This window comes from Cynocephalus volans, chromosome 13 (genome assembly GCF_027409185.1).
Source record: "Cynocephalus volans isolate mCynVol1 chromosome 13, mCynVol1.pri, whole genome shotgun sequence".
In the NCBI taxonomy this organism is placed as follows: Eukaryota; Metazoa; Chordata; class Mammalia; order Dermoptera; family Cynocephalidae; genus Cynocephalus; species Cynocephalus volans.
The window spans coordinates 23,139,895-23,164,478 of NC_084472.1; the positions used below are offsets into that span (position 1 = coordinate 23,139,895).

The window sequence follows — 24,584 nt, forward strand, 5'->3', positions numbered from 1 at the left end:
AGCCGAACAATTCAGCGGAAATAAGTGGGGTAGGTATTCAAAATCATGAAGCATCCAGGAAGATGACTGACTTCATGGGCCCTCACATAAAAAGTAGTCATCTAAATGAAGAGCAGGTACATAAAAAGTTCATTCTTTCCTGGTAAAAAATATATATGACCTCTGGAACTTGACTGAAGGACCACCAGTGGTTAGGTAGGCTTGGTGGAAAGGGTCATGAAAAGAGCAGATACAGCAAAAGGCACAGACAGCTTTTGATAGGGAGCATTGCGTGTCATTTTCTTCCTCTCAACCCTCTTCTCTACCATCAAAGCCAGACAATCATCTCTCTCTCGTGTTTGTGTATGAGCGTGTATATATATATATTCCACCCTCCTCTATTTTATATATGTGTGTGTGTAAACATACATATATATTATTCCACCCTGCCCAATGCATTAGAAATGCTAATAAGAGAGACAGGACCCTTGTTCTGATTGATTTATTTATTTCCAAAGCTATGAAAAGGAGTTTTTTGTGTGTTCCTTATATAGTTTTAGGAATACTTTTGAGAAAATTGCCTTTATCCTTTATAGCAGGATAGGAATAAAATATTTATTTTAGGAATAAAATTTCACATTTCTTGGAATATTTTCTATTCTTCCCCTCTCTCCATAAGAAGATAATTTCAATGTCCATAAGTTGATAGGAATCCACTCCACATAGGACAGCAAAATTTTAAATTATATAATTTAGATTACTCTACAGTGAAACTCCTTTAAAATAAATTGCACAGCTTAAGTGTATGGTCTAGGGGCAAGAGTAAATGGAATGGAAAAGCAGTGGAAAGTTGGTTTAGGAGGCTTAATACTATGATCTCTTAGCCTGTTGCAGTTTGCTCACTCCTTAGGAGACACAGATGGGACATGGCAGGTGCATATCAAGAGGGAAGCAATCCACGAATACTCAGCTATGAAATGGAAAATCAGAATGAAATAAGCATGACTGTAATATCTCAGTCTATTAATATTCAAATATGAACACCTACTTTTCTGTGAGAGACATTACTCAATATTTACTGATAAGAAGAAATGATAGCTTACGAAGAGAAATGTATTCAAGGTAGCCATTTAAACAGGGTTTGAATGACATGGGGTTTGCTTGACTAAATATAATAGCTGACCAATTAAAATAAGTTTCCTATCCAAATGGGTCTTCTAATTTAGGAACCCTTGGAAAAAAATCTCCAAAATGCTTTACAGCTTTTCATAGTGGTGACACATGGTCCTATTTTCCAAAGACTTTGATTTAATATTTAAATGCAATGGTATTTGACTTTGTTAGTATAGAATATTTAAACTTAAAAAGAAAATACCTTAATTTGCTTATGCATAAGCCTATTAAAAACATTTCTAGGGGCTCTTATTATGTTTATTCTCTAGAATGTAACCTATCTTTGAAGTGGTATATTAGTTTTTAAAAAGTCATTCCCAAGCTGAATAATTAAACTGAAAACAAAAGCAATTCACAGGGTGTATTTCACATATAAAGCTGTGCACACGATGCTTTGATTCAAATAATATTCTTACAAAACTTTGTTATTGTTTGGGGTCTATATTCAGAATGGCAACTTTTGTTTTTGATGATTATTCCATCCTGAAACAATTTCCCCCCTGCCCAATTAAACCAGAATTAGGAGCACATTTATATCTGATGAGACTTAAACTTCTCAACTGCCTGCTTCAGAAATGAAGACCTTTAGTGGTTGTATTTATTTTTTCTCTTTGTGGAGGGCTCAAACAAAAACAAAATCAATTCCCCTACGTTTTTCTGTAAGAGAGAGGTTGCTTTTGTTGCTTTGATCTTAGCATGTTGTGCATTTTTTATTGGCTGTTGAATATAAAAAGCCATAGACTCATCTGGTTTTTCTGCTATATTCTCATATTGTAAATCATTTCATGCCTTCCAATCTAAAGTAAAATGCCTAAGTGCAAAATATCATTTCAAAATGGATTTATCATTACAGTTGATAAAAAGATTTCCAGCGTGTAAGAAAACTATCCATGGTTTGATTAATGTGCCACAGACTGCTAAAAATATATTCATGCACTTTAGACAATAAATTCCAGGATATAGACATACACTCATGCTATTTTAGATCCTTTTCCTGTCATTCCAAGAGGCTGTTTTAGCTAATGTAACAGCTGGCTAGGTTATTACTTCGACAATATAATCCATAATGCAAAAGCAGCTCTTTTCCAAACATTTTAGAACAACTCGAGTTGTTTACATGTCTCCGTTAGGTGATGTTCCTTATTACTGTGTGCCAATTGGTATCACATTATTTGGTAAACATCTTCATTAAATCAGGACAACTGCACTTGGTTAAATTTCTCTCATATAGAGAATTATAGGAATATTACAGTAGCTGATTTGAGCCCATCATCATGAATACTGTGTTTTTACAAAATGAATGCAGTCTACAAAAATGGAGTTGTGTAATTAAACATCAAATAGTCCAAGTAATAAAAATCATAGATTAAGTGTCTCTCAGTTCTAGTTAGATCCTTTAAGTACTGTCTCACGACTTGAGTACTGGTTCTTTCATCAGAAGAGTGCCTATCCTTAAAATTGGGAAATTTCAGCTCTTTTGGAGCACCAATCAGCTGTAAAAAGTAATTGGCATCTTCTTCCAAAGTTTCAAATTTCCCTATAAAATCATAATTGATCAGACATGGATAGCAGAGTTTGTTGACCTTTTCCCAGTGGATGTCCATTCCTACTGGACGGTGGGAATCCAACAAATAGTGGACAAACTCTTTGAATTTGACTCCAGATCCATTAATTAATGCTTCTTCACAGGCATTTGGTCGATATTTCTTTATAATTGCCTTTCCAAATACTGGGTGGTAATAACTATTGGGGTGTTCAAATTTGTCCCTAAATGCCGACACTAATCTTTCCATGGGATCACGAACAAACACAGCTTTGGTGTAGGTATTTAAGCGAGTATATATCCCTTTTAAGTCAAAGCTATCTAGCTTTTTCAGATGCTTCCCGTAGTGGACAGTGTTGTGGGAGATGTTATACGCAGAGGAAGCCAATCCATTCAGTACCATCAGAATTCTTTTCCAATTGGAACAGCCAGCCTTCGGTACCTCGCAATATAAGACTTTGTGTTTATCTTCTACATAGATTCTGGATACCATATGAAACAGCTGTGATTGAGGACGACTCATTCCACTATACTTCTTGCAAAACTCCTGAAGGAAAGACCTGCGCTTCTCTTGGGTCTCATCAGTCTTCTTCCATTTGTCGTCTTTGACTAAACTTTTGTTTAAAGGGCGAGTGTCCAATGGCCAATTCATTCTTCTGAACTTCTTGAAGACAGTCTTAGCTCCTTGATGTTTTTCAATCAACTTATTTGTTGGTGACCCTGTGGTCTTATTCAAAGGTTGATCCTCTCCTTGTGAGTGGCTGGTTTTCGTTAGGACCCTAGTAGGCCTCTCAGAGTTGAGTAGAAGATTTTCCTTTTTTTCTTTCAGATTCTCAGGCATGTGAAACTTGGGGTTCTGTTGAAATAGAGAAAGAGAAATGTTGAAAGCACATTCACAAGTGTAAGTATACTAGATAAGAAACTTAACATTTGTTTTAAAATACTATTGAGGAGAGCATAAGCTGCCAGAACAATTTAGCAAGGCATGCTGAATATACACTCTGTAGCAGGCTTCTTCACACCAAACCTAACAATTAAAAATGGTATCCATAGAATGGAGCGGGAAGGGCTCTGAATTTTCTTCCTGGCTTTGCCTGTAATGCAATAGAATGTAACTCAATCATTCTGTGTGTCAACGATTCTCAAAATATTAATGACTGTGTTATCTTCAAGTACTCATTTAGTCAGTGCATCTGAATGTAGACACAAAATGGAGCTGTATTTGGATGGGAATTTTTGTTGTTCTTGGGGGCACTCTCTAATGCACAGAATAGTTCAAAATCACGAATTACAACTTAAAATTTTAGCAAGGCTAATTATAAAGTCCTGCTGACCACTTCAATTTTCTAAGTACTTGCAAAAAGTGATATATTTTTTCCCCTTGGAAGTGTTTTGCTTTTCTAAAATCATTTACCACAATAATTTGAGAACTATAATCATAATATCATACAATTTCATTCATGTATGAGACCTTCCCTCTTTCCCAAGTGAAGAATGACTAAGGAATCCAGAAGTCTACTTGATGTCCTGTTATGTAAGATTATATCAAGAGTAGAATGAAAATTTAATTCTCTTGCCAGCAGAATGAATCAGCCCATTTACCATGTAACCTTCATCTGACGATATCCTTCCTATAACTCTTGCAGTGGCTGGGTAAGAAAAGAAATGGAAGATGGGATTTATAAGGTGGCATCTTGTGACAGGAACAAAACTTGATAAGAACTTTAGCTTTTACTTTGGTAAACTAGTGAGCCTTTGGACGGCTCTGAGTAGAAAATAGCATGATCTCACTAGACTTAAAAAGAATCGTTGCAGAGAGAACTGGACTGGAGATATATATATATATATATATATATATATATATATATATATATATATATATATAATGTGTATATATAATTGGAGATATATATGTAAATATATATAATAGTCAGCATGTTATTGCAAAAAAAATAATGAATAAATAATATGCTGTGGAAGTAATGCATGGTACCACCAGCCTAGAGGTAAAGACAGTGGTGGGGAAAATTTCCTAGGGGAGATACATGTAAATACATAAATATATACACACCTCTGTGTGTGTGTGTGTGTGTGTATTTACCATTGTATCCCCAGTGTCTAGAATCGTCTATAGCCTACAGTAGCTGCTCTCCAATATTTGTTGAATGAATGAATGAATGAATGAATGAACGAATGAATGGAATTAGGTCTTCAAGAATGATTAGGAATTTTCTAACAAATTGAGCAAAAGTGCAGAGGAATGAAGAACTGTGGATGGAGCCACTTCCAGACATCTGGTCCTTCCACCAGCTGAGTTTTAAGGGAGCTGCTTCTTTCTAGTGCAAGAGTAACCCCCTGATCCCCACACAACCCATAAAACAGCTGCCCCAAATCTTCCATACCACTTGGGGTTTCAACTTTAAAATGATTTGTCTGCTGTCATCTTCAGAGACTGCCATGATGACTTCAAAGCTCTGTATTCACTTTACTCTGATCAGTGATTTGTAGTCTATGAAGTTGTCACCAATAGTATAAAATTTGATGCACAAGTGTGAAATAAAACTGCCACAATACTTCTGCTACTACTTCTTCAACTATTACCACTATAAATAATAATCACCATTATTGTTGTTTTGTGGTAGTAATAATATTTTATCCCAGTGACCTAGTGAATTTCAAGGTTTCCCAGTTGTCCATTATTATCCAGACTGTGATCTGTGTGTCTGTACTTATGCCTTAAACTGCTCTCTCCTCTGCTCCACAAATAAAAACAAAAACAAGATCAGCCTTTCTGTGCCCTCTGGGCCTTCTGCCCTGTGGTCATCAAATTCCCCTCTAATCTCCAGGGACTTCTGGAATGTTTGTTTCCATGCACTTCTCTAAATGAAACCTGGCTGGCCCCCAAGATTCCACCTCCCTTGCACTTTCTCAAGTAGAAGAAACTTCTCTTCCTTGAGGCACTTGTCCCTCAGGCCAGAAGATGGGAGCTATTTCTTGCAGTCCTCTGCTGCTTCCAGGATATCGCCCAATAAAACTGCCTGCTTCTGTGAAACACGTGCCCTGTTGAGCCTCCCTTTCCTTCTCCTCATGCCGTCATCTGCCTTAACCATTGATCTCTCCACTCTTTGCGCTGAGGACTTCAGCTTCTAACTCAGACTTTGCTTCTTTGTTCCTACCCTTGCTATTCTGTGCAGCGGCTCCGACATCCAGTGAACTCTCAGTGCTTTGACTGCTCATCTGGGACAGAAGAATTCTCTTCCCATGAACCTTGACCAGTACTACAGCCTGCGCCATCCCATCACTTCTCAGACCACTACCAGCTAACCTTCCAGCACATTGTTATTTCCTGTTTTGCAATGCTTGGACCACCTTTTACTTTGTCATCCAGGCTCTTGGCAGCCAGCTTGACTGGTTCTTCATACTTTAGCTCTTAGTTAGAAAGTCACCTCCAGAGAGGCTTTCCCAATCCACGCTAAGTTATGTTCCCCCAAGATTCTCTCCCACAGCACTTTGCTTATTTTCCTGATAGCACTAATCACGATGTGAAGTGATCATATTTATTTACTTCTATATTGGCTTTTGTTCACCCCACTCCACCTCCATGGCACTAGAAGAGAACTGCAGAGGTCTTATCTCTCCTGTTCTCTATGTTACCTGGCTCAGTGCCTTGCACATAGTGATGATCAATAAATAATTGTTGTATGAGTGAATGAGGTTATAGTTTAATGGGGGGATTCCAAACAATTGGATTATGACCTTGACAAAAAAAAAACAAACGGTGTTAATCGAAAGGTCAAGGTTAACTCAGATAAATAATTGACCAATTCTTGTTAAGGTGCTGAAAATCTAAATTCAAACAAATCTTTGGCAGAAGAGAAAACAAATAAAACAGGCACGTGGGAAGCTGCTCTTGCTAAAGTAGGCGGGGAGGCTTATAGCCTTACCTGCCTGCCCAATGAGGTTGGTTCAAAGTCACTCGGTACTGCCAGCAACCCAGAGTGCCAAGCCTTACTGTAGACACACTGAATCAGGATCTCTGAGCACGAGGCTCCTGATTCTAACTGGAACAAGCTCCCCAGGCACTCCACAGGCAGGGGTGGCATTTGGGGACAACGGAACTAGGGTGTAACAAAGGAAAGTAAACAAAATGCAAGACAAGCCCTGAAGAGTTCCTCTCATCCTGTCCCAGGGAGAAAGACACCAAATATGTTGGGCTTGAATATTTTAGCAAGAAGAGACAGAACTCAGATGTAGGGTGGTGTATCAGTCCGTTTATGTTGCTATAACAAAATACCTGCAACTGGGTGATTTGTAAAGAAAAATGACATTTATTGCTTACAGCTTACAGTTTCTGAGGCTGGGAAGTCCAGAGTCCATCTGGTGGTGGTGACAGTGACCCAGGGGCCTTACATTGCAAGATGGTGGAAGGAGAGAGAGAGAGAGAGAGAGAGAGAGAGAGAGAGAGAGAGAGAGAGAGAGAGAGAGAGAGAGAGAGAGAGAGAGAGAGAGAGAGAGAGAGAGAGAGAGAGAGAGAGAGAGAGAGAGAGAAACAGACTCTCCTCTTCTTTTAAAGCCCTTAGAACCACGCCCCCAACCACTAGTTTTAATCCATTCACTACTGCACGGTCCCACCCTCTTAACAGTCACAGTGGAAGCTAAGTTTCTAATACATAAAACTTGGGGATACAATTCAAGCTTCAGGATGTTTTGGGGGGACATAATTCAATCACTACAGGTAGGCATGACACACAGCCCTCATATGGACCAGATGAAATATTTTCCACATTTATCCACTTCCCTGTGCTGGAAGTCTATGTTCACCAAGCAACTTTCTAAAGACTTCTTTGGCTAGGGAGATAACCGCATAAGGGAAAGGTTTGTTACTCTATAGATTAGACTTCAGTCTCCTGTTAGTTTATTTATTCAGTTTCCTCTACTCTGATATGGAAAAAGGGTTCATTCTCTAAAGTAGTGGCACCAGCAGCCCACGAGTCCTCTTGGATGGCCAGCAGACCTACTTCCAGAAATCCTCATCTCACTATCACTGACCTTGTGACATATGTTGTTAGAACGTGGTGACATCCCACACATACCCCACCACACTCCATTTCCTCTCTATCATAGCAAAGCCTTTTCAGCGCTGAGGGATTTGGACTACCAAAATCAAAGCTGATGACATTTTTAAATTTAAGGCTTATACCAATGAATTCCAATCACCCTAATCATAATGATAATAATAACAACAATAACAAAAATAGTAAAATCTTACATCTCCATTTTCTTTGGGCACTTTATTCTGATTATCCGTAAAGCAAACATGTATAAAGCCAAACTTATCCTGTTCCCTCTATGAACGGCTCTTCCTGTGCTCTTTTCTATTTCTGAAATGCTTCCTATTACTTTCTGGTCATCCTCTCACAAAATCTGAGAGATGCTTTAACAATCAAAAAGTAAATTGGTTATTTTTCATTTCATGATGCTTCTTTTATCTTCTTAATTTATTACCTCTTAATTGGATATTCTTTCATATCCTCCTAATTAGTCTCCCTGCAAGTTATTACTAAATTAGTCTTCCCCAAACATTTTATTTTTTACCCCTTAACATTCTGGACTGGATCCACTAGATATAACCTGAAGTCCCAATTCCTCAGCTGTACCCTGGCACTGCTGGGCCTTTTCCCACTTGGTTTTTTGCTTCTCTCCTGACACATATTCTGTCCTCTACTTACTTCCATCTGAGCTCTTGGCATCCCCCACCCATGTTCTCCCCCTTTTTTAAAATTTTCAAAATCTTCTAGCTCAATTAAAAATTCTACTTTTTCCATGAAAACCACCCAGGTCTTCAGTAAGTTATTCTGCTCCCTTCAGAACGTTTTTAGTGCTTACTCTGTACCATCTGTGACAAAAGTAATTTTATTCCAGCTTACACTGTTATTTGATTTCTTTCATTGGAGAACCCCCACCTTTTTTTTAAGTGGGGCCTTTAAGAGGTGATTGGATCATGAGGACTGTCCACTCGAGTGGAATGATCCATTCATGGAGTAATGGGTTGATGGTTTAATTGGTTGTCATGAGTGTGGACTGTTGGTTTTATAAGGAGAGCAAGTGAGCACATGAAAGAGCTCTTGCACCCCTCACCACGTGACTGCCTGCATCACCATGAGACCCTGTAGAGTTCCCACTCAGAAGAAGGCCCTCGCCAGATGCATGAGAAACCCTTTTAAACAGAGCCAAATTGTAAGCTATGGCAGAAAGCCACAAAAACCTTTAAAGAATGGATATTGCCAAGTTAATTGAAAGATATCAAACTACAGATTAAAAAAATGAGTATTCAAAGAAATCCAATGGGAAAAGTGTGTGGAACACTCATTGACTCTGTGATAGATTTGAAAACCTCATTCTTGTTATTTTTCAGGCCTCTGGGTCAGTAGACCTCTTCTGTGAACTCCTCTCTGGTCCTAAACATTGAAATGAGCTGCTCTTCCTTCCTCCCCAACATGGTTGCTGAAAGCTTTCTACACTTCAGGTGATGTGCTAGAGGACAGAGATGGCGTGGTAGATAAGACAAGTATGGTCTTTGCTCACACAGAGCTGATATTATTACAGGGAAGATATATTAAGCAAATAATTGCACAGTTAGAATCTATTATCATAGTGGAAAAGGCTCTGGCAGCATGCTATCAGAGTCTGTGAGAACAGAAATGGTAGTGCAGGATATGAAGACAAGACTGGCCCAGCTTCTGTGTTAAGTCCTCTGTTTAGCACTTTTTACTCTGCATAGTTGTTATAGTTAGTTGTTTAGGTGACTATCTCTCTAATTTGTTTTACTTTATTAAATGTCAGTGTGCAGTCTTATAAATCTATATAACCCCAATTAGCACCTGTTCTAGTATCTTGCATTAAAAACACATACTGAATTTAATTGAAGAAGCAATATCATTCCTGTACTGTCCTTATTCAGGCAACTATACTTACATTGGTTTTATGCTGTTGACAAATGCTGTATTTTTGTAAGACTTTATCATTGTGGGGCTGATGGAAACTATACATAGAACTTGAAAATTTTGATCATTCATTCATTCAGCAGATAGGTATTGAACTACTACTGTACGCTGTTTTAGACATTGTGTTAATAAGGATGAAATAGATAACATTTATGCCCCCTCAAGGAAGCCAAAGTTTAATTGGGTTGATAAAAATAAGCTCTTTAGGAAAAAATGTGATAACTTCCCTAATGAAAAGATATTTGGGAAACAGACAAAAGAGTGCTTAATTTCATTAAAGAGATTTTTGGAGGCGATTCTTGAGATGAGTCTGGGAGGATGATTGGAAAGCTGCCAAGTGGACAAGCCAGGGATGGAAAGGGCTATGCATGTCGACATTGAGAGTCCACTATGGGGACCTGGTTCAGAAAGGAGGGGAAGGCAGGTGGGCTTGGAGTCATCGCAGGAGGGCCTGGGCTCATATAAGGAGTCTGCACTTTGCCACATAGGGGATGGGGATTTTCCACAAGGCAATGATGGATTCACGACTTAGAACGAACATTCTAGTAGCAGCAGGAGGGGTGCATTGGGTCAGGGGGATCACCTAGAAGACCGCCGTCATTGTCCATCAGGAATTCTTAGGAGAACAACTAAGACAGTGGGGTAAGAATGAAGAAAAAGGGGATTATTTGAGACAAATTTAAATTGAAAGAGTGAACGTGAAGGAAGTATGAAGAGCAGCTCCCCACTTCCCAGAGAGAGGAGACGGGAGACCACGGAGTGGGTGTTCACGATCTTCAATTTCAGACCTCTTGCGTTTGAGGTGCCTTTGGGAGAGCTGGAGATAGCTGTCAGGACACCAAAGCTGCGTGTACAGATTTGGGAGTTGCTGGCTGGTGAAGGTGAGAGTGAATTTGTGGGCCTCGAAGGCACTGCTCAGGGAGGGCAGTAGTCACGATTACAAAGTCTGCCGTTTACTGAGTGCCTGCTATGTGCCAGACCCATAACACCCACTACCTACCACCCATGGCCAAGGTAACCCTTCCCTTCCATTTTACAGATGAAGAAATGGAGTCTCAGAACTATTAACTAACTTGTTCAAGGCACACAGCTTGAGAAAAAGGGAAAATTCATGAGCCCAGTTTTTTTCTACGCTCAAAGACTTTTCCTGTTCTCACTGTCCCTTGCAGAGGAGGTGGCGGGGGGGGGGGATCTAGGGCAGGGAATGGAAGACACCCCCAGTGGAAGAATGGTGATGGGGAGGAGGCGTCTGGGAAGGGTCCTGCAAATAAACATTCTCCTCTTCTGGTCTGAGTTCTGTAAGGGGCCGGGACTCTCCTTCCTTGTTCAGGAGCAGTCAGGCACCTCCACGATTCCAGTCCACACCACAGATGCAGCAGGAAGATGTGTGGATGAGGTCAAAACCCACAAACACCTTTTTTTTTCCAGTTTCTGAATCCAAAGGAGGTGGGAATGTAGCAGTTCCTCCACTGGCAGCCGCGGGGCTGGGGCTGGACCCAACCTTGAGTTGTAGGAGAAGTTTGGATCTCCAGTTTCTCCTGAAAAGGACAGGCACTGTAGGAAAGGCAGGACACTGAAGTGGGTAAGGGCATGGCCTGCCTGGGGTTGGGAGCTCACTGGGCCAGCACCTGGCATGTGACTGTGGGTAGGTCTCTTAGCCTTGCTGGGACTTAAGTTACTTTATCTGAAAAGTGGGGATAACAGTAGTAACTACCTCAAAGGTGGTGAGGATTAAACGAGTTAATGTAAGCAAAATGCACATGGTAAGTGAGAGTATTATGGCCATCTTTGAGGAACAATTTATTTGCTTTCAGCTAAGAAGCAAATTTTTTCTTTTTGCTTTTAAAGAATTGAAATATGACAGTTAGGGTAAATGTGCATGTTGTCTATGTGCCTTTCATGCTGACTACAAATGTGTACTGCTGGTGCCATTTCTGAAAGGGCCCTAAACACTGCAGAATGTGTCTGTTATGGGGAGACCTGGGTGGGCAATCGGACAAATTTGATGGTGATAATATTGGTGATTAGATGGTGATTTCTCCCCTTCATATCATTTAGCTTTAACATTTTACTAGTTTAATTTTATATTACTTTTAATAATGTATCTTTGGTGATTTCTCTTGAATCTAGATATGAGCGCAGCTATGTTTCTTCTTACCACCATGAAGACCTGATTGTCTCTAGTTGTTAATAGGATTAATGATGGGAGTGGCTGGGATGCTGGAAAGTCAGTCCTTTCTGGGATACAAATCAGTGGGTCTCTGCCTGGCCCCTCTATGCCACAGGAGCTGATGGCATAGTTAGGAGAGGGGTAGACTTTGACCACATTTCCAGCAGATCATGGAGACAACTGGGAAGACTGTGAGTTTACAGTCCTAATATCCAGTGCCATCTGCCCCTTCTTCTTCTCTATCCTCACCCCAACCTTTTCACCTTCTGTTATTCACTGAACAAACGTTTCCTGAACACTAACTGTGTGCCAGGCGCTGGGCTGCGCATTGGAGGTATAGCTAGCAAGACAGGCTCAGTCCCTGATTTTACGGGCTAGCCTCAGGGTCAGGATAGAGAAGGGAGATACAGATAAGAAAACCAAGAATTACCATTCTAACGGCAAGTGATAAGAGAGGAAGAATATGACACTAAGAGAGCATAAAAAAGGGATGTTTAATCCTACTTGGAGGTGAGGAAGTTTCCAGGAGAAAGTTTGTGCCATACAAAATCATTTCCATTTTCTGTTTCTGGGACTTATTTCCTCTCTCTTGAATATTCCCCATTTTGCTTGCCTAGGTAAAAGGCTGAGGCATGGAGCACGCTGACTTTGCTGCATCAACCCAAAGACAGATAAAGATATGCTCATTTTACAGATGAAGGACTTGAAGTTTAGAGAATTTAAATAACTTGCTCGAGTTAACAGAGCTATTGCTAGAGTTGTGTCTCCAACTTCCATCTTAGTCATGTATCATATACCAACCCCATTAAATGAATTGGAGTCAGGAAAGTACCTGTTACAAGAGAGCATGGCAGTTAAGAACCCGGATTTTTGAGTCAAATGGAACTGGCTTTATATCCCAGTTGTGTTGTTCTCTGTCTGGGTAACTTGGTGAATCTATTTTGCTTTCTAAGCTTCAGTTTCCTTGTCTGTAAAATAGAGATAATAATAGCATCTGCCTTGTGGGATAGTTGCATTACAGAAAACGCACGTAGAAATTGCTTAACACAAAGTATGTTCTCTATAAATATTAGGTATTGTTATTGATTTAGTCAACAAGTCTTTATTTATTGAGCAACTTCTATGTGACAAGCATTTTCTAGGTAAATATTAGTTTTTTATCTGCTTTTTTTCATCTCAACCTCCTCTTCCCTCTCTTGCATATAACACGTAGCAAAGTTGAGTGTGTGATACATGTTCAATGGTGATAAATATCAGTGGAAGAAAAGAGAAAGGCAAAGACGGTTGAGAGACAGAAATGAGAGGGAAAAGATCGACTGAAGGGGAGCAAAGGCAAAGAAGAAAACTGAAGAAAAGAAAGCACAATTGTGGGTAATGGGAAAAAATCACAAACACATGAGGCCAGTGGGTAAAGAGGGAAACTAGTCAATTTTAGTCCTAAGTTATGACCTTCAAAATTTTTAAACTGCTTAAATTCAAAACAGTTGTTTCTGTAGTGAGGCTATTCAAGCTGATCCAACAAAGCTCATTTCTATGGTCAACTTGGTGGCAAGGATTAAAATTATGATTTTATTTACCGGTTCTTTTAATTTTGGATTTAATTCCTCTCTCTATTTTTTCCCTTGAAGGCAAATAAGCTTAAAATATGAGGACTGAGGGTTTAACACAATGTGATCGTCAAGGGGAAGTTTCTATTGAGAATAGTGCTGTTCTCTGGTTTGGTAGAACGATCAGAAGCTGAAAACAGACATAACCTTAATGTACAAGGGTACTGCAAAAAGTTAGTGGAAAAATAGAATTAAGAGATAATACAAATCTTTCCAAGAACTTTTCAAAGTACCCTCATATATAAGTAGATAAGGCTTTTCCCCGGGGGGTTCAATATGCTTGTATAGATTTATCATTCCAATTTTTGTAGGAAAAATGAGGCTATTCTTTTGTTTTCAAATTTGCAGATAAATAATTAAGATAGACGTGTAATAACTTGCCTAAGGTCACTCTGGAAAGTCAATGAGGGAGTTAGGAATATAGTTCAGTTCTCTAATTCCAACCTAGTAAACTTTATTTAGCAGAACATCTTGCTTTTTAAAGAAACTCAAAACTTTAATGTGGAGCTGTAACTTGATAAATGCAATACATTCAAAATGTTTGGTCCTCATTATTTTATCTCCTAGGCTGTGTTTGCATGTGTTAAACGTGGATGGAAATGGCAAATTCCAGTCAATTACATTAGGCATAAAAGAAGTAGAATAAGTGGATGTTTGACTCAGAGCTTTAATGTTTCATTGGAATTTTATATATATATATATATCTAATAGATTCAGGATATGGCTCTTTAATATCTTCAGACATTTGGCTTTCTAGAATTAGTGTTGTTCATCCAGGCTATCCTCCCCTTGCATGTAGGACGAACACCAACAGCAGGGTGTGAGACTGAGAGGGTTCTGGAGGGCAAGGGAGGAGGGGACCTGCTCCGACACTTTGGTCTAGAGAGTACAGTTGGTAAGCAGAGCTCTTGCTCTTGTTCACAGGAGTATGGTAGGGAGCAAGAAACCAGCTGCTCTGAGTTGCAAGACCTAAGTATAATGTTTTCTTTTGTGGGGAGGAAGTTTTAGGGGCATGGATTACCAAGGACAACGTCTTCACAGGCAAAGGAGATGAGTCCAGGAGGTGATAGGAATTGGGGATTGACTGGGGTGCACCACGAGGCCAGGGAGGGCCAGAGACATGAGCCAGCCCTGGAGGAGGGAATCGGGGTGCAGCCATGGGATGGAGACTTCAAGAAAGAAGAAAGCTGTTGTGAGGACAGGAACATGGTGGCCGGGTAGATCAGCAAAGGACAAGAACATTGACTTTTGGGTCAGACCAACCAGGTCCCCCACCTAGCTGGGTGATTTAGAATAGTGTCCTCATTTGTGTTTCCACAGAAGCTGATTCTTAGTCAAGGACTTGAGTGCAAGTAGTTAATTTAGAGTTGATTCCAGGAAATAATGGCAGGAGAGCAGGGAAGTGAGATAGGGAAGAGCAGACACAGACTATACAAGGAAATATCAAGCAATGTAGGACATGTGCCCCTCGGTCATTCTACCAAGTCCTATCAGCATGGCTGAAGGCTTCTGGGGGAGACTGTGGTGACTCTAGGGTGGACTCGCTCAGGCAGAGTCACAGGTACAGGCAGTCACTTGGAAGTCTGGCCAGAGTGCAAGGAAACGTGAAGAAATGTGGGGAGGCACGTTCAGCTCTGTTATAGTCAATTTTATTGACTATAACATTCCTGATTCTCTGATTTCTCATTTTTAAAGAGGGAATCCTAATAACTATTCTTGGGCATGTTGAAATGGGAGTGATAGTATTGGCTGGGATCCAGGATCCCAAGCACAGTCTTGTAAGAGATCCCAATTCTTTTGTTTTTATTTTTATTTTAACATTTACTTGTACATATTTGTGGGGCACAGCATATTGTTGCAATACATACATATATTGCACAATGATTCACTTAGGGGAGATAGCGTAGTTTTGTACCTGTTAGTCCACCGCTTCTCCTCCCCCACCCCCCACCCCTTCCTGCCTCTGGTAATCATTATTCTACTCTCCACTTCTATGAGAACCACTTTTTTTTTAGATCCCACATATGAGTGAGATCATGCAGTATTTCTCTTTCCATGCCTGACCTACTTCACTTGACTTGATGTTTTCCAGTTCTATCCATATTGCTGCAAATAAGATATCATTTTTTTTATAGCTGAATAGTATTCCATTGTGTATATGTACTACAGTTTTTTTTATCCATTCATCCCTTTACGGGTATTTAGGTTGAACCTATCTCTTGGCTATTATGAATAGTGCTGCCATGAACGTCGGAGTGCAGGTGTCTCTGATACACTGATTTCATTTCCTTTGGGTATATACCCTGCAGTGGGATAGCTGGGTAGCAAAGCAGAACTATTTTTAGTTCTCTGAGGAACCTCCATACTGTGCTCCATAATGGCTGTACCAGTTTACCTTCCCACCAACAATGTAGAAGGGTTCCCTTTAGAGATCCCAATTCTGTGTTACCGTAGTCACTCTCCCTGTGACGTGTCCACGGTGTGTGTTTGTTTCTATCCACACAAATAAGGCTAAGAAAAAGAACACCTTAAAACTAGATGGAACCCTAGTCCTACTGAATTAACATAGACTTTGTAGATTTGTACATATTCTCTTGTTCAGAGAAGGCGGTCCTAAGACTTAGCACCAACTTGAGACAGGAGGCCTCTTTGGACACTTTTACCAAGAGCCACGCTAAAATCTCAGCCCTCTGATTCTGACATTCTGTGGTGGAGAAAGATAAGTCTTTTTGAGAATTATTTAGGATAATGATGCAGTTAAAAAGTGCCAGTATGGTGTTTGAAATATACTGCCTAAGAGAATAGTGCTGACTATAAACATATAGTAGGTTTCCCCCAAATGTTAATGCGTCCTATCCCTGTGCCTTTCTTCTTTGGATTTTCCCTCAATACAGGGCATATCATCTGTAATGCCTGCTTTATCAACTTCAGATTGAAATGACCATGGCAACAGGCCCTGTGCACAAAAGCAGTGATAGGGTGGACACTAATTCAATTGGGAGTGGGCACCTGACCTAGGGGCAGCTCCTCCGTAGGCCAGTGGGCAACCAAGGAGGGGGCCGAGAGCAGAGATGCTTCCCAGGTGGGCAGAGAGTAACTAGCTAAATCAATCACTCTATCTTCCCTCTGGGCTCTAAACTGGAAAATATGGTGAGGATAGCCCAGTTATGGGGGGGAAGGGAGGGAGGGAGAGAGAAAGAGAGAGAGGGAGGGAGGGAGGGAGGGAGAGAGCAGCAGGCACAAAGAGAAGCAGAATAGAAGTCGAAGAGGATAGCTGAGTCAAGAGAGTGGTGAGCTGGGGACCTCAGCATGAGCGAGAGCCCAATCCCGGAAAGCAGCATATACCCAAGGTCCTGCTTCTCCTCCTACGCATTGCCTACTAGTCCCAAGCCACTTGACCCTGGCAGCAGCAATGCCAAGTGTCAGAGCAGCAGTGACATTGGTGGGAATGTATTCCATTTGTCTCATTTGGTTAAGCATCTGCTAGCCCCAGATCAGATTTGCCTGTGTCAGCACCTTTGAATGACACATATGCCCCTCTGGCTTATGTCTCCTGCATATCTGACAACTCAGTTTTACTCAAGGCAGTCTCCCCAAAGCCTCGCCCAACCCCAGCTGAGTGCAGACGGCTCACACTTCGGTGCTACCATGGGTTATCTAGGCCCTGAGTTAGGAAGAGTGTTATCTGTGGCAGCAGATCATGCCATGGGGATCCTGTGGCCACACTGACCAGGGTTTCTTTTCAGAGTTTCAGTCTGGGAAAGAATACAAAGGAAGGATATAGGACATGCATTCAAATACATTTGATCAATTTTATCTTTAGAAACTTATTTCATTATTTTTAAGCTTTGAAGCTTTTAGGGGGCTTCCAAAATAGTTTGTCTCTCCTGGAAACAACTATACTTGATTTAAGATGTTAATGGAATGGCCACTAGTAGCAGCCATGGCCCCAGTCTCTTCTTTTTTTCCTTCTTTCTTTACAAGGGTAGGTATGAGCTGAGCTGCACTGCTCCTGCTCTGTTGGCCTGAGGGTGAGATTCTTCAGTGTCTGTACAACTTCATTCCCCAGAGCTGGTGTAGAATGAGCTCCTCCTGGCCATGGGAGGTTCCCAGAGGGGCGCCGGCCACCTGCGCCCAGCCTCAGTAAGTGCAACTGTGCAACTGGCCAAGGGGAGGGGATCTGCGGGCATTGCAACCCCTTTGGTCACCTCCTGTAGGCAGAGCCTAAGTCCCAGGAAGCAGCATATACTTGGGGCCTGTTTCTTCCCCCAGCCTTTACCTACTAGTCCAAAACTGCTTAAGCCTTGGGCAAAGCAGTGCCAAATGTCAGAGCAGCAGTGACAGTGGCAGGGCTGGTAGTGACATCCAAATACAGTTCTCTTTCATAAGTAGACACTGATGGACAGGATTCTACCCGATCTTTTCTAGAGACACTGATATTATAAAGCAAGCAAGCAATTCTCTACAGGTCCGTCAGACTCAATTATCACCTCTTTTCCTCACTACAATTCTGTAATCTGCTTCTTGGAAGGAACGAACACATCTTGGTGCAACTCGCTCAGAAGTAACATCACAGTTTATTAACTCCATCTACTTCCCACACAAGGGACAACAGATTGTACATAGCAAGAGAAAGAAAGTCTCAGGATCCACACAAGGAATTTTCCTAGGATGCCCCCCATAACCATATGCCTGTGGCCCATACTATAACATGATGAAAGTGTATGGATTTGAGCACCATTCATCTGTAGAAACCAAAGAAAAGGCTTGTACTTCTGGGTCAGTTCACCAGACCAGCAGGAAGACTCTCATGCCTCACCCCATATATGAGATCCCCAGATCCAGAGCATGCTTCCTCCTGAGTGAAGAGGAATGTCCTTATGGCAGGGAATGTCTGTCTGTCTGTTTCGATCCCTGCCAGGGCTCCACTTTCCTTTAGTTAAAGGCTGCAAGGAGAGGGTGAGTGGTGAGAGTGGTTGTTGAATGAATATCCACTGAGTGCTTCTCATGTGCCACCTGCTGCACAATTGAATTAAAACCTCACTCCAGCTCTGGCAGGTGGTTGTGATCACATCGCCATTAAATGTGCTCAGCATCTTACAACCCACAATTGCTAGAGCTGGGATTAAAATCCAGACTTGTCTGGCTCCAAAACTGTATGTTTCTCACTACACAATGCATATTTGTCTCTCAGTGACATCACATCTGTAATTACAAGAGTGTTTCCTTGCCATTAGATCCAAGCAAATACCACCCTTCGTGCTGAGCCACCTTGAGGTGGCCAAATGTGTCTGAGTCAACTCCAGTTAGAATGAACGGTGGACATCATCCAACCTTTGGTTGCTTCTCTTCTCCAATTTGAATTATATATGTTGAGTACCAAGGACTGACGCTTTATTGAACATGGCCAAGGTACTGGGCTCTTGCTTCTGCTAAACCACAATGTAAGCTAGCCCTGCCTGATCTTTGGGTCTCTCTTCATGTCACACTGACCACACAGAAGTTGTGATCATCTGATCAGCTCGTATGCCAGGCTTGGAACAGAGCTCCTTGTCTTCATGGCATCTATATCTCCTCTTCTGACTCCACATCACCATCAGAAACACATCCAGACTTGGTGGTTATGGAGTGGTGATGTCTTCACTCCATCCACGTTGGCCTTTTCAAGAAAATGTATTTTATATCTTGGCATTTCAGCACTTGCAAATCTGGGAAAACATGCAAAAACACGTGGGAACTTGTAAGCTGTGTGCTTGAGTCTGTGATGAAAGAAGGCAAGTTGAAGGTACCTTTCAATCCCTGATAAATTCCCAGGGACTGGAGAACCTGGTTTCCATGGCTTTCTATCACCGACATGCTAGTCTTTCCTTTCAAATTATAAAACCCCTTTGGAACAGGCACTTTCCTCTACATACTCTATAGCACTTAGCACAGCTCTAAATACAGGGCATGTGTTGAATGAAATTGCTTATTGATTGATTAAAAGCATACATCATTGGCATTTGTCTCTTCAGTATTTCTGTTGTATGAAGAAGGGTGATTATCTGTCAATATTCATTGCATCACTGAACCAATATGCAGTGCATCAATCATCTCTGAGATAACCAGATGAGACTTTATTGTAATCTCTTTCTATTTTGCTGAGATAATTTCCTTGCTTTGGAGTTTATGAGGCCATAAGTGCCTTCCATCTGTTGATGAACATGTTTCTAAGAGTCATTTAGTCTCAAGTATGAAATACTTGAGGGGAAGTTAAATTGTAACTTTTATATTAAGTGTCATCTTAGTAACAGAATCAAAATTGGAAGCATGTGTTCAATTTGGGTCTTTCATTTTCAAAGCTCTAGGTCAGGCAAAGAATTAATTTCATTTGTTTACAAAGTAGATTATGCCTAATAAAATCTATTTTGTTTATGGTCACATTTTAGTCAATCCATTGCCTTAGAAAATGAGAGAAATCTGATTGGCTAATCATTCAACATAGTAAATTACATTTTTCCATATCCACAGAACATTGGCCTAATTGAATTATCCAGTAATAGTATAATGAAAATATTCCCTTTTAATACATTTTGAACAAGGCACTTACCAATGATGAAACATTGAAGAATCCTGTTTATTCCATCTTTGTTTGATGATCGACCACAGAATGTTACGTAACACTTATGTGGATAATAACTCTTTCTACATTAAGGATAGTAACAATGAGGTAGCTTCCACTAGATCCTCTGAATTTTCACTATTTGTCTCCATTTCTTTTCTTTCCCAGAAATTCATTTTCTGATAAGTGCTGCTTTACAAAATAAAGCTGAAATAAAATTGATCTCTATTTATGCACAACTGTGGTCACTTTCTCTAGTGAGAGATAGAAAACTCTCAGGGGTACTTTACTTCACTCTTGAGGTTCTGATGGTCACCAGGGAGCATTTTCCTCAGCAAAATGCAGATATACACAAATTCTACACACAATATCAGAGGAGTCCATTGATGGAGATATGAGGGTATCTGCTCTAAGGGATCTAGACCCTATATGTATAACATGGATTTTACAGAATTGGCCTGGTACTACTGATCACTACTTTTTAAAACACAACTTTTTCATATCAACAAGTAACTTTTATGAAAAACGACAAGTACTCAAATGCCTCTTTCACACAATCCCAGAACATATCCACTTTTCATTTGATGCCTTTATTCAGTTCCTTATCATGAGAAAAAAGAATAACATGAGTAAAATAGTTTAAAGGTAGACAGGAAAATACTGTATTTTAGAATGTATATTCAATCCTGACAGATTGGCTCTGTGGCCCATTTTGACAATGGCTTCCTAAGAAGTGAATGGAAGACTTTCTACATGAAGGTGGTGTTGGCGTTACCAAATGCTGAAGGGTGTCTACTAACTGTGCTCCTGGCTAGTAGAACTTGGCTACTGAGATTTATTGCTATGTATTGAGAGAAAAATCCCAAATAACGGTACCAACCATTTTGCTAACAAAATCTGCTAAGATGAAAAATTTCAGTTATTCAGCACATCTTCAGGTACATATGCTAGCAAGTATAGAGGGATATAATTAGAAAAACACAAAAAAGAGGAGGAAAAAGAAGAGAAACAGATTGAGTAGAAAATTATTCATGGAGTAGATTTTACTGGCCCATGGAGTGATAGCATTTTAGGTGGTGTGAATCATTTACATCAGATAGTAAATTAACTATTTTTATTCTTTTTAACAGATGCCATATTTTCAGTATAGTTTCTGTATCTTATATTTTCTCACATAAGTACATATACAATGACACTGTTATTATTAGCAATCAAGAACTTTTAAGAGAGTTTTTAGAAGGTACTTCTCTGGAAAATAAAAGAGCAAGAGAACATTTTATAGTCAGTGAGAATATAGGTTTCTACTTCAATTCTCATTTTATGTCCATGATAATTCTATCTGGGCTCTGCCAAGGAAAATTGCCAGCAGGGAACAGATTATCCAAGTGTGTACTTTTCCCCCAGTTTTTAATCTCTTTTCAGGTGAAAAACAGTTTTCTTTTAGACCAGATTCACTTGATTTTTCACTTACTTAATTAAAAAAGTAATTTAATGCTCAACAGGGACCCCAGAGTAAGTGCATGCTCATCTTGATTGTTAAAACATTTTGAAAAAGACATACCACATCATATATATCTGTATTTCAGGTCTTATAACCAATTGCTTCAGTGCTGGTGTCAAAATTAAGGTGCTGATTAGGGTGGTCACAAATGGGAACCTTTAATTAATAGGACAACTTCCAAAGGAAGTAGTAGTACAGCATAATGGTGGAGGGAAAGGGTTTCAGAATGAAATACACCTGCATTCAGATTTGAGCTCTGCCACTCGCCAGGAGTGTGCCTTTAAATAAAGGTGTTTCAGGCAGCATAGAACAGTGGCTGGTGCTTGCACTGTACAGCTGGATTGCCTGCTTCAGTTTTGGTGTAACCAACTTACCAAGGGCGTGCTCGTGGGTGAGCTACTTAACCTCACTAAGCTCGAATCCCCTGATTTATATCGACCTCACAGGGTTACTGCTGTGATGTTCAGATGAGATAGTTTTATGTAAAATTTAACATAGTGCCTACACACAGAAAGCTCATCAAGCATATATCAGTAATGCTAACATTATTATGATTAATTTAGTGCTAAGCATGGCAGGCCCTGGAAAATTACTAAACCTGATTCTGCTTCTGAGTTTCCACCTCTATAAAATGGAGAGAAAAATACTGGCTCTCATAGGGTGATTGTGACAAATAAATGGAATATGGAGAACTGCATGCCTAGCACAATTATTGGCTGCAATTATTCAGAAGCACTGTGAGTGCTGGAGTGAGAACCACCTGCATATTTGATTGCTAACAGCTCTCACAATATTTATTCCAACCACTCCTTTCTTCTTGGTGTTCATGATTTTAAAACATCTAAAGTCCGTTTTCTCATTCTCCCTTTGTCTTTTCAATCTATCTCCCTTTCCACAGACAATGTGACACAATATTTTAACTTTCTTTGCTTCTGATTAAAGAGGTGAGCCCCAGCCCTTTGCCATTTACATCTAAGTATTTTCTAGGTATGAAGCCATCTAACCTTTAATAAAGATCATCTTTTATGAATCCTTTGTTAACCATATTACTGCCACCACCTTGTAATCCCTTGAATCTCAATTTCAAGAATGTTAAAAAAGACTCACAAATTGGATAGCTTTCTAAAAGAGCAGCTTTCAATTCTGAAGGTAATCTTAAAAGAGGATTAGGGGGATGGGATCTTCACTAGCTTCATCAATGCTGAACTTGCAAAGAGAGACTACCATTAAGTCAAAATTGTCTCCTTGAGTGCATGGCCACTTTGATAAGAATAGGGCAAGGTAATGCAATCTCACTTTAAATTTAGAAGTTCTAAAGTTCACGCTACACTGAAAAGTCACCAGTGAATGGCATTGAGATGCTTACATTCAAGGATAAAGATAGGTGCCCAAGTCTTGAGCCAAGCAAACTGTACAATGATCTGCAGGCAAAATGGAAGGTGGACATGAAGGTAAAATAAGGATTTATATTTCCCTGCCCTTCAATCCTTTCTTTCCCCTTGCTGTGTGATCATTACTCATTGAGACCAGGTGCAGTCCTGATCTGTCCCTTCTGTTTTTGGCTTAGGTTTCTTACCTGGAGGGCAAAGGACAACACCTAGTTCCTGTCTTATAAGAATCAATGACACAACAGGTTTGAGCATTCCAGTGCACAAGGAGAAGACTACCCAAATTTAGAAGTCTCACTGGCTACTGGAATAATAATTTAGTGAGCTTGAAAATTCACATTTGACCAGCAATTGGTTGGGTCCTTATGGTGTACTGCAGCAGAGAATGCTGAGCAATACCAACGCCCTCTTGGATAGGTGCTCCATTCTCATTGTCAGACTACCCTCCCCGTGTGAGAAACCATTGACACAGAAACAAAAACTGTTGCATAGAAACAGGGACCATGCATAGTGAACTGTTACATGGGAACAGGAACCATACACAATGAACGTTTTTATCCTTGATTGCTTTAATCGCTCACTTCTGGCCTCTGTAACCTAGCTACCTAGCTCGCTTTGTGCACCTGGACAAACTTGTGTGCCAATGGGATGTGGTTTTTGCCTTTACAAACTACACAAAACCAAGGCTTGGGGCTGTCCTCCCAAAATATCCAGGGGAGGCAGTCACCGGCCATCTAATACTCTGTTAAAAATTCTTAATTAAATGTTTGGTTCCTTTCCTGAGTGACAACCTCACAAAGGCATAACAGTGGACATAGAAATGAACGAAACATGATTTCTTCCCTTCAGGATCTTACTGTCTAGTCACAAAAATCATATTGCAATATGAATAATTAGACTATAGAGTAGAAAATGCAAAGGTCTATAGTAAAGGGGCAGACAAAATGGATCACAAAAGAGGAAGAGATTATTTTTAGCTGTATGATGAAAGAAAACTTCATAGACGAGCTACTGTATGAGTTAGGTCTTAAATGAGTGAATTTTGTACATGCAGAGAGGGGCTTAGTATGCTGATGGAACAGTTTTATAAAGGACATGATAGCTTTACATAAAGCAGTAGCATGGGAAATAAGTCTAGAAAGATGGGGAGTATGAGTTATTATCCTAAGTAGCCACAGGGCTTTGTGCTTTGTACTCAAGATTAGGAATTTATCCTGTAGACCACAAGTAAATGGTTTTTTAATCCTGGTTTTTCATTAGAATCACATACTGAGTTTTTAAAATTGCAGATGTCTGAGCAGGATCATTCCAAACATTTATGGAGCCTAGAGCAAGAGTATGAATGGCGGCCCATGAACTCTACGTCTAAATCTTTCCAAGTTTTGAAGGAAACTACACCCAAGACCCGGTCCTTATTCCCACCCAGGTCTGTAGCCTGTCCTAACAGACTGCTCTCCCTGAAGGCCACCCTGCCACTTGAGGCCTGACTGGTCACCTGGACCTTCATGGGGAGGGTAAGGTGGAAGCTGGACTCAGGCTTGGGACTCCTGGGCAGTGGCTCCACCTGCCCCCATGGAGGCTGGGGAATGACTCGGCCAAGGCCCACACCACCCCCACC

At 40.4% G+C, this 24,584-nt stretch overlaps 1 protein-coding gene across 1 annotated transcript in view; it reads right to left on the reverse strand.

Annotated features, from left to right (window-relative positions):
• Positions 1-2,459: 2,459 nt before the first annotated feature.
• CHST9 (carbohydrate sulfotransferase 9) overlaps positions 2,460-24,584 on the reverse strand; it is a 288,995-nt gene continuing 266,870 nt past the window's right edge. The window contains exon 6 of the mRNA XM_063076908.1: positions 2,460-3,551. Within this exon, the coding sequence (XP_062932978.1) occupies positions 2,460-3,551 (1,092 nt within the window). The remainder of the gene's footprint in view (positions 3,552-24,584) is intronic.